This window comes from Rhinolophus ferrumequinum, chromosome 9 (assembly GCF_004115265.2).
Source record: "Rhinolophus ferrumequinum isolate MPI-CBG mRhiFer1 chromosome 9, mRhiFer1_v1.p, whole genome shotgun sequence".
Taxonomy (NCBI): Eukaryota; Metazoa; Chordata; class Mammalia; order Chiroptera; family Rhinolophidae; genus Rhinolophus; species Rhinolophus ferrumequinum.
In genome coordinates, this window is record NC_046292.1 from 3,640,486 (window position 1) to 3,655,343 (window position 14,858).

Here is a 14,858-nt window from a genome sequence, read left to right on the forward strand (position 1 = left end):
GGAAGCTGGCCCTTCCCAGCGGTGCCCTCCAGGGCCAGGAGGAGGCCTCCAGCCACACCTGTCAGTGTTAAGGGAACTAAAGGTGTGTGGCCAGCCCCAGGCTGCCACATTCTTGCCAGAGGGACCAAGAGGTGCTCAGTGTGAGGGGAGCTGGCAGGCCAAGCACAGTGAGTAGGGAGGAGCCAGCGTTGGGTCCCCAGGTCTGCTCCAGGGTCTGGGCTTCTCACCCAGAGCTATACCCTCGGGACCCTGCCACTGCCAGCCTCAGTCTAAAGAAGAAATCCTGGAAACCCAGGCCCGTCCTTAGGGAGCCTGGAATCTGGGAGCAGAACAGACCTGTAAACAGGTAGTCACCCCACAGTGACCGCAAAGCATCCTGGTCCCTTCTTCATCAAACCAGCTCATCAACGCCATGTTTCTTTCCATCACTTGATCAGATTTTTGTCTTCAATCCCGATGGCTGAAGTGAAAGGCCCTGAACTATTTTTAAAGGATCTGTAATTGCCCAGAGTGTGAGGTGCAGTGTTTGGGGGTGAGTGAGGGGGGCTGCTTGACGGGCCTCTCAGAGCTTTTCTTGGCAAAGGTTAAACCTGCGAGTCCTCATTAGAGGGTTTCCAGACCCTAGAAGAGACATGAGTCAAATTAATGAAGACTAACGTTATTTGGGTTTAGAGATTTAGCCAACTGTTTTATCATTGTGTCAGGTTCTAATTAGGGGAGAAAAGTCCATAGGAAGTGCCTTTTGCCTCTTAAAAGTTTCGAATGGCAGCGAGTGTGTCACCAGCCGCCGTCCAGACCAGGCTGTGATTTCTTGAGAGCCCCACCCCCACTGAGCAGCATATCTGTAAAGGTTTTAGCCCGGAGACACCCTGTCCTTTCTCATTCATTCTCCTGAGGCCGCACATTGGATGGCAGAACTAATACCGTCATTTTAATGGGGAAATAGCTCGAGCAGAGGAATTGAGGCATCACGCGTTGCCCTAGTTTTGTTAAATCGTTCCCGTTGGGCAGTGGGTGGAGAAGCAGCTGGTCAGCCAGGCGCCCTGGGTCCTGCCCTGGCTTGGGAGGAAATACAGCCCATTCTGGTGGTGAGAGGCCGCATGCATTTTCAGCCACAGACACATATGAGTTCAGCCTGGCGTTCTGTTGTCACCACGTATCTACTGCCAAATCCACTCGTCCCCTGAGCATGTAGCACGTCCTGGCACTTGGTTCCACACTGATGAAAGGGAAAATGAAGGAGGACACTCAAAAGCCTGGCCTTCCACAGTGCCTGGCCAGGAAATTGATTCCCCATGGTCAAACATGGGGGTGGTTTTGCGGGAGGGGGGATTCTCAGCCCTACTCCAGCACCTGGACTTATCTAGACCAGGTGCCCTAGGGCTGTGCGAACACCTGGGCATCGCACATGAGGTTCTGAGGGCTTTCGTGTTTGAGCACATGTTCACAGAGTGGTCTGTTCTAGTCTCTAGAACAGTTAAGAACCACTGATCAGAAAGAACCTTCAGTCCTTTTGCTTCATTACCAGACTGCTTATGAGCAATGTTCTAATTTCTCGTCACAGGTACTTTCTAGGTAGCGTGGGAAAAATTACCTCAACTGCTAAGTACACCTGGCCTGATGCGCGTGTATAGGTGATAGGTCAGGCCTGCCTTCCCGCCGTCACAAACGAGGTGGTTCTAGGTTGGAGCATATAAGCCATGCTGAGGCGCCTTCCGATTATTTCACCGAATTACAGGGGAAAAGGCGAGGGGAGACTTCCTTCCGTTCCCTTTTTAACACCGTAATATGTAAAGCCTTTTGTATCTGTCTGTTGTTTTCAACATAAGGAGCCAGGCCTCTGTCCTGTCTGTGCTGCCTCTCGGGGTGACACCCAGGCAGAGGCAGTGTCCAGTGCTCGCGGCACGTGTGCTGTGTCATCCTCACGGCCACCCCGAGAGGTGCCTGGTGAGCCCTTTCTGCAGATGAGCACCGGGGAGCAGCGGCTCTTACCTTACTTGACATGCGCAGGGGCACACAGCTGAACCAGGATTCACGCTCCGGCCTCTGAGCCTCTGCCTTACCTCTCCCCGCCCCCAAAGAGAAATCAGCTGCTACTGCATCCTCATTTAGGAGGGTCCCCGCCAGTCCTATAAGAACAGTGAGCTGGCAGCTGGGCTGCTTTGAATGGGAAATTTGACAAGAAAGCTGGGTGATTTCAACCTACCTTAAGTTTGGTGACACATCAAAATGGGTTCAAACTGCTTCCAAGTTTAGTCTACCCTCCCCCCACCAACGACCGCCTGTGATATGGGTGGGGTCCAGGGGTCTTGTAACCAGGGAAACTGAGGCTACAGAAGATCAGAGTGGGTCTGTGTCAGAGAGCAGCCGGTCGGGCTCCCGCCCCACACCTCCTTCCCAGGGGACTGGGTTTGGGAAGAGGAACTGAGGACACATCACCCACTAAAGTTAGAAGTGGGGTGGCACAGGGAAACAGTGGGAGGCCCTTGGGGAAGGAGGCTGGGGTTCTCCCTCTGTCTCGCAGCAGTCTGACTTCCCACTGCCTAGAAGGATATCACACCCCGGGCTGGTCCCAGGACTAGATTGCCAGCAGGGATCCCAGGAGGGAAATGGAGTCCAACACCAAAAAGGTCAGCGCCCAGCTATGGCTGGGACACCCGCCCTGCCACTTACCAACTTCACCATCTGGGCAGCTCACATCCTGTGTCACCAGAAAATGCGGGGTGGGGGGGGCATGCCACCATGGTTGGGAGTACGCTCCCCAAGCCAGCTGCTGGGGGGAACCCGGCTCCTCCACTCCTGGACATGTTTAGTGTGTTCTTCCATAACGTGGGAATCACAGTATCAGGAAAAGGCAGGTGCCAGCCCCACCTGCTGTCGGGGGACTGGTGACAGGATACTTGAGGGCCACCCAGCCTGCTGTTGCCCCGCAGGCTCCCAGCCAGCCTGTGTCAGGATGGACTGGCATCTCAGGGCTCAGCGGGGCACTGCCACCCTCCATGACCCCCTGAGGACATTAGTGATGGCCCATGGCCCATTCATGGGGACCTGGCATGTGTCCCATGGAGGGGCGCGTCAGTGAGCCCATGAGAGAGCTCTGGGCAGCCTGTAGCTGTCAGGGAGTCTGGATCTCCCCCTACTGAGTGGCCCTGGCTCAGGGCTCGGCTCACGGCTCAGCCCAGGGCAGGAACCAGCACCCCACGTTGGAGCTCTTTTCTCCCCACTTTCCTGCTACTGAGGGACAGGTCCCTGGGTCACATGGCCCGTGAAGTGGGACTAACTTCTGCTCAGCTTCTCAGACAGGAGTAAAGATACACAAAATCACAAATGTGACACTGAAGAAATGGAAAGAGGAATTTGTTATAGGAGGACGTCCCGTCACCAGTACCACAGGCCTGAGTCACTTTGTTTCAGCCTGTGAAATAAGACGTGTCCATTTCATCATTCTCTCCCCGAGGTGGTCCTCCAGCATTGTCACCAGCATGGCCTGTCCCAGCAGTGTGGCTAATCCCTGGTGTGTATGTGGAGGGGGAACAGTTGGCCCTGGACCCCCAGGGGCAAGAGAGCTGTAGGCCTTTCCCTGAATGTCCCTCTTGCTTTCAGAGCCTCAAAACGAGCATTAGCTGGGATGGGGAGCTCGGGGGCTGGCATTGGGAGCAGTGGGGGGCCCAAGCCGGCTGGCAGGTCCTGCCCTGGCCGCTGAGAACTCACACAGCGTTTGTTTTTCAGGAACCTGGGCAAGTCGGGCCTGCGGGTGTCCTGCCTGGGGCTTGGTGAGTGTGGAGGCCCCTTGGTCCAGTGCCCCCCAAGGAAGCAGGGGGCTGTGAGAGGGCTGGGCAAGAGCTGAAGGGGGCCCCCCCCAGGGGGCGGGGAGGGAGCAGCACCCAGAACCAGGATGTCTGTCAATCTGTCTGTTGCCATGGTAACCAGGAGGCGAGGGGGATGCCTAAGAGAGGGAGGGGGACAGAGATGCGGCCTTTTTCCTCTTTTCCAAGATGTGAGCGCCGTTCCGAAATCACGCTGTCCCTCCACCTCCACGATGCACACCATATCCGTTCCCAACACACACACACACACACACACACAGACACACACCCGCCATCCGGCAAACACAAAGCCAAGGCCGTCAGACCTTCCCCATTTTCGGGGAGACACCCCTCGTCCTGCTCCCTGCGGCCTGTCCCTGGAACGGGAGCCGCAACCAGCGTTTCAAAGCCCTGTGGCCTCCTGCCTGCTCTGGGCACATCCTGTCCCCTTGGTTTGGTGGCCCCAAGAGAGGGACACTTGCCCTAAGGCCAGGTATCCACACACGCCAAGGACATGCCCACCACAGAGCAGAGCCATGTGCCAGCCTGTGGCTGTCGCCCTGTGCCCCAGCCTGAGGTCCCAGCACCCAGGGAGGGGACGTGGGCTTCCTGGGGAGGTCCTCTGACTTGAGCCTGTGTGTCTCCTTCCAGGAACATGGGTGACCTTCGGGGGCCAGATCACCGACGAGGTAAGACAGAGCTCTCTCATTCCCCCAGGCCCCAAGGAGGGCAGCCCCCGCAGAGCACGTGGTGAGGGCCACTAAGTGCCCCCGTGGTCTGTGCCCCGCAGCCGCCTCCGCTTCCCTCTCGCTGGCCTTGTGGGAGCCCCAGCAGCCAGACCACACTTAGCAGCCGGGTGCCTTGGGGCTTCAGCAAGTTCCCTCAAGTCCCAGCACCTCAGGGTCGTCCTCTGCAGTGGTCCAGGAACATTCAGGGAGGGCGGGTTTTCCAAATTATAAAGCCCCGTGCCTCTGTAAGCTGCTGCTACGGAGCACGGCCATGCGAATGTACAACTTCAGCAACTATCTGCTGCGGCGGCTGAGAGAGCAAGTTCCACAGACTTTACTCCCAGCTGAGGACTGAGCAGATTTACGTCTCCCCAGGCTCCTGCTGCACAGTCCCCAGGGCTGGTGTCAGTTGCGTGCACTAGCGTCACACACACTTGCTGGGGCGGCTCTCTTCACAACTGGGATGCTCGCGTCTCTGGGTCTGTCCCGGAGAGCGCTGCGTGCGTTCCCAGGCTGCTGTGTGCGCCGGGACAGTGAGTGGGCATCTGGGAAACAAGAACAGTGGCATTTGCTCAGCGACCTCTGGATGTCTGCACGAGAAGCCATGTTCACATTTGTCCTACTTACTGTTGCGTTTAAAAATTAATACGTGAGTTCATTTGAGACCCTGTTAAGCTGTGGTTGCTCGGTTAGTTTTCAAAGGGAAAAGCTGTGCTTCGGTCACGATCTGAATGCACTTCATTTGTGTTTCTGTTCCTTTTGCTTGTTATGACAGCATTGGTTTGAGAACTCTTGGGCCTTGCTTTGAGGGTCTGGGGCTGGGCTGTCTCAGGGTGAAGGCAGCAGTGTTTAAGGCGCAGGGGACCAGCCGATTGGTTCCAAGCACTGAGACCAGAAGCGGGAGCCCCAACACCCACCAGGACGTGGTCACCCGGAGAGGTCGAGTCTGACTTGCCTGTTTCCCTCTCCGTGTAGTCACTAAATTCATCCACGGGAGAATTCTGGGAGGGCGTGACTTCATTTCCACACAGCACTGGCTGCACTGCATGTGGTGTCCTTGTGGGAAAGATGGAGAGAAGTGGCGGATGGTGACCATCCAATTAGGTAACCTTTTCACCAACAGATCATTGTACCCAGAGGGTATTGATTAGTAATCCGATGGCAGCCCCAGCTGGCTCTGCCAGGTGTCCATCAGGGACACAGTGACATGTATGGAGATATTAGAAGTCGTTTCCAGGTGACGCAAAGCTGGGAGGACAGCAGATACAATAGATGACAGATTCAGGACTCCAAAAGGTCTTGGCGGGTGCAAATTATTGAGCGAAGGAGCAAGCCGAATTTTCACTTACGGTTAATGCCCCAAACAATCAGTATGTGTAGTAAAAGGGGCCCAACTCGCCACGTTCCGATGAAGAATGCCTGCGTTTTAGTCTTCAGCTGGCTGCCTGCTGGGCCTGAGCCAACAGGGTTGGTGCCACAAGGAAGTAAGAACTATCCCGGGATCAGAGGGACATGAGTGCTGCCCAACCCCAGGGAGGCCCCACGGCCCCACTGGGCATTCCAGACAGGAAGTTCCATCTAGAACGCCGTGTTCCTTGTTCCTTGCCTATGTCCAAGGAAGGCAACATGCCCGGAATCCAAAGTTACCTCTTGTGTGCCAAACACTGTGCCCAGGTGCCAGGGAGGTACAGAAACAAGCAACTGTTGGATTTACTGTGGCACATAGGTGTTCCATGGTGGGACGCTGCAAATGTCAGCGAGAGAGCCAGCGGGCCAAATGTGGCCCCCCACCTATTTTTTTTTCTTTTTAGCTTTTTCTTTTTTATTAGCTATTTGAAACATAAGATTTGCCATTTGAACCATTTTTACTGTGGTTAAAACACGCATAACATAAAATTTACCATGTTAACCATTTCTAAGTGTACAGGTCAGTGACATTAAGTACATTCATTTGCTATGGGACCATCACCGCGGTCCATTTCCAGAATTTTTCATCACCCTGTACCCTTTAAGCAACAACTCCCCAGCCCCTGGTTAACCTCTAATGTAGTCTCTGTCTCTCTGAATTCCACAGCCAGTTTTTGTAAATAAAGTTTTATTGGCAGGCGGCCATAGCCACTCACTCACCTTCACGTTGTCTGTGGCTGCTTTCACGACACAAAGCAGAGTTGAGTACCGGCCAGAGAGACCATCTGGCCCGCAAAGCCTAGAATATTTACTCTCTAGCCCTTTACAGAAAAGGTTTGCCGTTCCCTGTCCTGTGGGGTCTCAGCAGCTGTCATCTGTGGGGCTGTCATCCCAGGCAGGGAGGCCCCAGTGGGCCAGGTGGAGAGGAACCAGCCACAGAGGAAGCAGACAATGTTAGTTAGTAAAACTCAGATCACACGGCCAGGTCTCAGAGCTGCCCTGGTCAGAGTCAGGTTCCAACCTCAGGTTTAGTGCCCCTTCTGTGACCTCACAGGGCTGCTCAGGTGGAAGGAGGAGAAGGCCTCTCTGGGGTGACAGAGCGGAGAGCGGAGTGGCCAGGGGCAGTGAGGAGGCGGTTGGAGCAGTAGGTCTAGGAACCACCGGAGCCAGCTGGAAGACAGGCTCCACTCAACTCATGCCTGCTGAGCAGCTACCGAGTGCTGGGTCCCAGGTCCCTGCCTCCAGGCTGCTCTCTCTCTGGTGAGGGGGTCAGACAGCAAGTTCATCTTATCCCTGAGGGCTCAACGTGCCACGGACGGTGCATTCGTGTCCTGTGGGTGCTGTAACAAGTGACCACCAACTGCGTGGTTCAGAAACACCAGAGATTTGTTCTCTCACAGTCTGGAGCCCAGAAGTCCAAAATCAGTATCAGCGGCTGAGAGCAAGGGAGGGCAAAGCCACACTCGCAGTGGAGGCTCCTGGGAGCAGTGCCTTTCACCTCTTCGGCCGTGCTCTCGTGTGGACACATCAGTCCAGCCCCGGTGGTCACACCCCCTTCTGTTCCTCCTGTGTCAAATCTCCGCCTGCCTCTCTCTTGTAAAGACACGCGTGATGATGGCATTTAGGACCCACTTAGGTGATCCAGGATAATCTCCCCCTCTTGATGCCCTTAATTTAATCGGTCCTGCTGGGGACTTTGGCTTGGACCATCCATGGCATGGAAGCCACTGGGGGCTTTTAGCAAAGAAGAAATTTGACCATAAAAGGCTCACTGGCTGTTACATGGGAGGAGGCCACTCAGAGAGCTGCTTCTCAAACTGTAACATGTGCAGGACCCCCTGGAGATTTGCCAAGTCTGACATGGCAGGTCCGGACAGAGCCTGATGCATTTCTGATGCTGACGCTGCTGGTCCCTGGGCCACACGTGGCCTGGCGGGGAGAGGAGGAGAGGAGATAGGGAGAGAGGCAGAGAGTTGTGGGTCTACAGCAAAAACCCAGCTGAAGGATGCTCTGGCTTGGACCAGGTGGGCAGAGTGGACGTGGCAGGAGTGGTCAGACTCTGGATCGGTTTGCAAGGGGAAGCTGACAGGATTGGCTGAAGGTTTCCATGCCAGATTGAGAGAAAGGTGAGTGAGTGAGGAGGCCTAGGTGTGTGACCTGAGCCCAGGTGGGCAAGACTGCAGGTACAGCAGGCATACACTGGTCCCTCTGCCTGCGACGCCCCCTCCTCCACCCACTCTCCCCCAGCCTGCCTGACGAACTCCTAACCACCTGTCAAAACTCAGCCCTGTCAGTCCTGTCACATGCTACAGCATGAGTGAACCTTGAGGGCATCATGCCACGTGAAATAAGTAAGCCAGTCACCGAAGGACAAGTACTGTACGATTCCATTCATGGGAGCTACTCAGTGCAGTCAGATTCGTAGAGACTGAAAATAGACTGATGGGCGCCAGGGGCTGGGGTTGGTGAAATGGGGTGTTAGTGTTTAAGGGGACGGGGTTTCAGTCGGGGAAGATAAAACAGTTCTGGAAATGGATGGTGGGGCTGGTTGCACAACAGCATGAATCTACTTAATGCCACAGAACTGCACACGTGAAAATGGTTAAAATGATCATTTTTATGTATATTTTACCACTGTTTTTCATTTTTTTAATACATATTTTTTAAAAAAAAGTAATGCAGGAGGTCTCCGTGACCTGATATGGATTGATTTCCAGGATGTATTGTAAGTGACAAAAGCAAATTGCAGAATACCTGTAGCATGCTTCCCTCCGTGTAAGAAAATATGTGAGTATCTGAAATACAACAAGAAGAGCCTTGCCCTGAGTCACCTCTGCTCAGAGCCCTCCCCAGGAGACAACTTGCTCCCTGAGGCATCTGTGTGGCCCCATCAGGATAGGGTCCGGCGGCCTGGTGGGACGTATCGGGAAAAGTTGGGATGAAGACAGAACCCGTCAAGGAACCTCGTGTGCCTGGAGCACCAAAGACAAGAAAGGGGCCCTACGGTAGAGGGAGATGCATGGGAGGGGAGCAGAAGCAGGAGGAGGGCGTGGGGGGCAGGAGAATGTGTATGGATACACTTGATACACTGTTACACTAGAGCTACAGAGTCCAGAGAACTCCTCCAGCAATGGCATTACCATGCCCTGGACTTGGATTCAGGCGGCAGCAGCTAACTGCTCAGGACCTGAAATCTTCAGGGTTCTTCGCAGACATTAGAAAATAGATCCCCTCCCCCCCCAAAAAAAAATAAAGAATCCTGGATTTCTCGCTTCTCTTAAAAAACCAAAAGATGTGGTCGCACCTGACCACCTTCCCTCGGGCAGTGTGCAGTTTCTCCATCTGCAAACAATAATAATATCGTTTTCTTGCCATTGCTGGGAAGGATTCAGTGGGCCACGGCATCACAGGATGCGTTCTAGCCGTAGCTTTAAAATATTCATTCTGCCACGATGTAGTGCACTCCTGATGCGGGCTGTTACTTTCCCCAGTCTGCCATAACAAAGCCCTACAGCTGAGTGGCTTAAAAAACAGAAATGTATTCTCTCACAGTTCTGGATGCCAGAAATCCAAACTCAAGGTGTCAGTAGGGCTGCGTTCCCACCCAGACTCTGAAGGGGTCCGTTCCATTCCTCAGTCCCAGCTCTGGGAGCCGGTGGTCCTGGGCAGACGTGGCTTGTAGACACATTGCCCCCGTTCTGCTCCATCTCCACATGGCGTCTTCCTTGTATGTCTGTGTCTGTTCTTATAAGGACACCCCTCATAGTGGATTTAGGGTCCACCCCAAAGCAGTGTGACCTCAACTTAAATGAACTAATGACATCTGCAAAGCCCCGTGTCCACATAAGATCACGTCCTGAAGCTCTGGGTAGACCTGAACTTGGAAAGACACTAACCCAGTACAGGTGCAAAGCCTGCCTAGAGGACCCAACAGATGGAGTCCCTGCTCGACAGAAACTCATAGTCCCTAGGCTGTTTCTTCATTCGTTTGTTTTCTTTCTTCTTTCTTCTCTACGGGTCTGTTCCTGAGTGCTGCCTCCATGCCCGTCCTTCCTGTGGCAGAAGAGGACGAGGGGAGCCCCAGTACAGGCACTGCCCCCGGGCTGGCAGGACAGTGCCGCCTGAGAGCTGCCCCGGTTGTCTCGTTGCAGATGGCGGAGCAGCTAATGACTTTGGCCTACGACAATGGCATCAACCTCTTTGACACCGCGGAAGTCTACGCGGCGGGCAAGTACGTGTCTTTTCTCGTGGGAAAGAGCCATACGGGCCCCGGCTCCCCTGGGGAGAGCCTGGGCTCTGCTTCCCCAGATGCTTCACGCCTCCCACTCTGCCCCCTTTTCTCAGTTCTGAATGGCCCGAGGGCGCGTTGTTTTCATGGGGCCAGAATCGCAGCACACGTAGACACTGGTCACTTGCCAAACGCCCCATGTGTCCACGCACCGAAATGACCTCAGCCCCTCCGGTGCCAAAGAAGCTGTGTGGGGCCATGATTAAGCTGTCATCCAGGGCTCTCCTGCCGTGCCCGTGACCTGTGGCCAGCACCACACACTGGACATTTTCACGTCTTAATGGTGTGATTAGGGCTGCAGAGAATCAGGGCCTCCGGAGCTGGGGAGAGTGGGGTCCCGTGAGCCGAGCCGAGCACTGTGAAAAGCACTTCATATTTGGCAGTGAACTTTCCTACTCAATTATGTAAAAGCCCTCTTCAGCCAAGGCTGCTGGCTTCAGTTTTAAAGACGGGCTGTAATCAAATCACCCACTGTCCTGCGTCAGGTTTCCAAAAGTCAGCTTTGTTTGTGAAGTCATTTGTTGGCTCTCTTTCCTCCTCTCCCTGGCCCCTCCTGCCTGGAGCGAGCCACATTCCCTTCAGCTGGGCTGGAAACAGCCTGGCCTGCTATGCACCCAGGCCACACAGGGCAAGCACCTGCCATGCTAGGCTCCGGGTTAGTGCCTGCAGCCTGCAGTGGGGCCCAAATCAGGGAACCCAGCTGGGCCTCTGCTCAAGTCCTGACCCAGGGTCTGAGGATCGGACAGCCCTGGGGGCCTCCACTGGGACCCCCAAATCTCCTCTAACCGACTTCAGCAGCCCTCTGCCCCTCCTGACGCCACAGCCCCTCCCAACACCTCCAAACTGGCAGCCGCTTCCCGTCAAAGTGAACCGCTTTCTGGACAGCTAGCCAAGGAGAGAAGAAGGTGGAGAAGCCCAGTGCAAAGCCGCAGGCCCTCCCCGCATCTCGTTCTGAGCACCCAGCCTGTGCCCTGGCATTGCACCCACGTGCGGGAGGCAGCTCTGTGCAGCTCGCTGTGCAGGGGCCCAGCACACTCCAGTTCATGGCAGCCACACTCTCTGTGTCACTTTCTTCACTACCCCCTGATTAAGGGACACCCAGGGCTGGTATACTAGGGCAAGCACGCTGGGTCCTGGGCAGCCTCAGTGTGTCTTGGAATCCCCTTGCCGGAAACCGAGAACGCGGGGAGAGGCCTCTGGGTTGTTGCCCCTGGAGCCCACCCTCCGTCCTGCCATCCCCTCCTCTCCGGCTCTGAATCTGCCTACTCACCCCCATCAATGCCTTGGTGCCAGCAGTCACCCACCCGGGGAAGCTGGGTACTATATGCCAAGGGAGGGGCTGCACGGGGCAAAGGGCTGCCGGGCACCTCCAGCAGTGGTGGGCCAGGTGCTGTCCCTCTCAATAACCAGGATGCCAACCACATAGCTTGCCGAGTCCCCCTGCTTCTCACGCTGACGCTAATTTGGGCGCTTCCCAGAGAGCTGCAGGATTTGTGCCCCCTGGACAGGTGCCAGCCTCACCAACCCCACAGCCACAAGAATCCACGGCCACCAGCAACAGGTGGTGGTTACCTTTGTCTACAGTTTCTGTAACCCCAGGACCACGGCTTACTTTTCTCTCTTCCTCCTTTCCTGATCCTTTGTCCCACAAGTGAGGGACCAAGGAATGAAAGGAAGAGTCCCAGGGCTGAGTGAATTTCTGTGCATCTTGACCAAAAACGAAGAGCATTCAGAATGTATTCTAAACAGCTTGCAAATTCGAGCCTGTTGTCGCTGAGTGGATGACTCAGGTGCTTGTATAATTGAACGTGGCACTGAGTGTGGATCATTCTCTCTCCGTTGTTTTCGCTCAGAAACATTTTGCCGCAAGCAAAAAGTTCTTAAAAGTTTAACGTTAAAAAATTAAAAATCCAGCACTGCAGTGCCAAATGAGGCTGGAACAACTCACCCGTGACTCTGGCTGGCCCGATTTTGGTGCAGGGCCCAGAGTGGTGCCAAACAGGACACACAGCAGTGTAGCATGGCATCTGTCTGTCTGTTATTCAAAAGCAAGAAGCAAGAGGGACACACGCGTACACACGCACACCCTCTGCTGCAGACTCAGCCCCTGCCCCTGAAGACATGTTCATTGTCTCTGAAAACAGATGAGTAATTTACCTTTTATAAAACATACTTATCTGGAAACTTCGCCCACGTGATGCTGCATTTTCCCCGGAGAGTTTGCAGCCAGCCAGGGAGACGGGGTGCTACAGTCCAGCTGAGCAGGACTTGGGCTCCTTCCTCCTCTGAGAGCCGGAGCCACTGCTGCTTGGACAATGCCTGTGGGGACATGTGCCCACGGCGAGCTCCGTGAGGGAGTAGCACAGCTGCTCCCAGGCTCGCTCTCTCAAGTGAGCTGCCTAAGCCGCGGCGGGCATTGACAGCCTGGCTGTCTGGCCCCACCCCAGTGGCACCTTCACAGAGGGGACCAAGTGGCCGATTGTCACGGTGGAGCGGGGTTTGATGTTTCTGTTACGCTGTAATGAAATCTCCTGTCTGTCTTTTTTGCAGGGCGGAAGTTGTTTTAGGGAACATCATTAAGAAGAAGGGATGGAGGTAATGACTGCTCTCTGTGTGGTCGGTGTCCAGGGCACACACACAGGAAGAGCCTGGAGAAGGCCGGTGGGAAGGGAGGGCTCCGTGAGGGCAGATGTGTTCTGGGGTCTGGCATGGGGTGGGCAGGTGGCCCAGGGCAAGCACTGGCTTGGGTCCCGGTTGCTGTCCTTTCCTATTTGCCAGGAGAGCGTCCGGGGTTGGCTTCGTCAACCCTTGTCCAGCCTGCCCGTCTTCCTAAGGCCTGGAAGTCCCAGAATATGTCTCACTGGGAAGGGAAGACTGTCCCAGAATGGAGGTAGCCCCATGCAGGCGTGAGGCCCCCGGGAGCCAGAGGCTGTGAGGAGGTGAGGGAGCTTCCCCGGAGTCAGTCCCCAAGTCGGGCGTACCCTGCAGTTCTCCAAGTCAGGAGGCATCTCCTCGAGAGTGAGTCCAGTGGAGGCCCTGGCCCCCCAGCTCGGCCCCTCCACCTCTCACCTAGCTTGTCCGCAGGGGTGCAGAGGGCCAGGGTCCCAGGCTGCAAAGCTGACTTAGGCCAGAAAGAGCTGGACGTGAGAACTCCCCAGGTGGCCCCCCTACGGCAGGGGTGCTGCCAAGAAGAGAGGGGCGCAGGGTCCTTTCCAGGGGCTGGAATCCACCGTTCTGCCCTGTCCACAGGACTTGGCAAGTGTCTCATCTCTCTGGAGCTCGTGTCCCCACCTCCCTGGTAGGGCTGTCCTGAGGCTCCAACGGCCCAAGTCTGTAAAACACCCACCCAGCCCAGAGCCGGACGTGTCACACTCACCGGGGAAGGGGCAGCTCTTAGGACACCCCCGTGTCCCTCTGGGCTGAACCCCGGGACGCAGGTCAGGAGCCTGCTGTCCCTTGTCAGGCCGTTCCCACCCTCCTCAGACCGCCTGGCTGAGCACTTGCCTGCACTTTGGGGCCCCAGCCCCCAGCTTCCTCTGAAGTGGCAGACACACCCTGGGCCCAAGTGTCTTTATTTTCAGGAGCGCCAGAAGCTGTTATAAAGCTGGGCCGCCCCCTGCCCCCCCCCCCCAGGCCCCTAGCAAATGCCATTCAGCATCAGGCCTCCATGTGGGTGAAATACACCCCTCCTCTTGCCCCACCGAAGTTGTTTCTTCCTGGCTCTCTCCTCACTCCCTAATTAAAGTAAATTGCGTGTGTGAGCAAGTCCTCTGATTAAGTCCGGTGAATACACAGGGACCCTTATATTAGGTCATCCCTCCCGCCTGGAGGTGACCCCAGCTGCCTGTGCTTGTGGCTCTGAGCTGTTTCCTGAGCAGCTGCGGTGGGGGGAGGGGGAGGGACCCACAACCACAGGGGTCATTCTGACCCCCTCCCTTGGGAAAGGTCAAGATCAAATGTAGCCAGGCACAGCCATCATTATTCCCCCCACACCCCCTCCAAGCGAGAGTCATGGGGTCTGCGTTTGTCTCATGTGGACTTAAAGCAGGAGAACGGAATCTCTGCACTTCCCCTCCCCTCCCAGCCCCGGCTCTCAGACGCCCCAGCCCAGACTCCCCTCAGCACCACTGAGCTCCCCTCACAATCCAGGTCCTACCCGCACCCCAACCTCTCCCTTCCTCAGTGGGCCCCCCGCTCCCTGCCTGCTGTCCACACACAGATTTTCTGGAACACTGCCTCCTTCATCCTTGGCTCATGTCACCCACCAGAGCCCCGGTGTGGCCTCCAGCCCTAACTTGACCTTCTCCGGTCTCTGCCCGACCTCTCCCTCAATCTGCTTCGTAGATGCTGGGCCCCATCCCCTGAGACCCCCCTCTACCTAATGCGGAATGCACCTCCTCCTCCCACTGCCTGACGCACAGTTACATGGTTAGTTACCGTGTTTCCCCGAAAATAAGACCTACCCCGAAAATAAGCCCCGGTGAAGATTGTCAGCCAGACGGATACAACAATGTTCCAGAAGAAGATGACATGACTATATTTGAATAAATGTAGATTGTTGTACATTGAAAACGTAAGTTCCCCTGACACTGCACCCTAATGCGTCTTTTGGAGCAAAAATTAATATAA

General features: G+C 55.5%; 1 protein-coding gene across 11 annotated transcripts in view; it reads left to right on the forward strand.

Moving 5' to 3' along the window:
- KCNAB2 (potassium voltage-gated channel subfamily A regulatory beta subunit 2) overlaps positions 1 to 14,858 on the forward strand; it is an 82,052-nt gene that overhangs the window by 52,834 nt on the left and 14,360 nt on the right. For all 11 annotated transcript variants that reach the window (XM_033113477.1, XM_033113481.1, XM_033113480.1 and 8 more), the window contains 4 exons: positions 3,730 to 3,773; positions 4,458 to 4,495; positions 10,093 to 10,172; positions 12,780 to 12,824. In XM_033113477.1, coding sequence (XP_032969368.1) covers positions 3,730 to 3,773; positions 4,458 to 4,495; positions 10,093 to 10,172; positions 12,780 to 12,824 — 207 coding nt within the window. The remainder of the gene's footprint in view (positions 1 to 3,729; positions 3,774 to 4,457; positions 4,496 to 10,092; positions 10,173 to 12,779; positions 12,825 to 14,858) is intronic.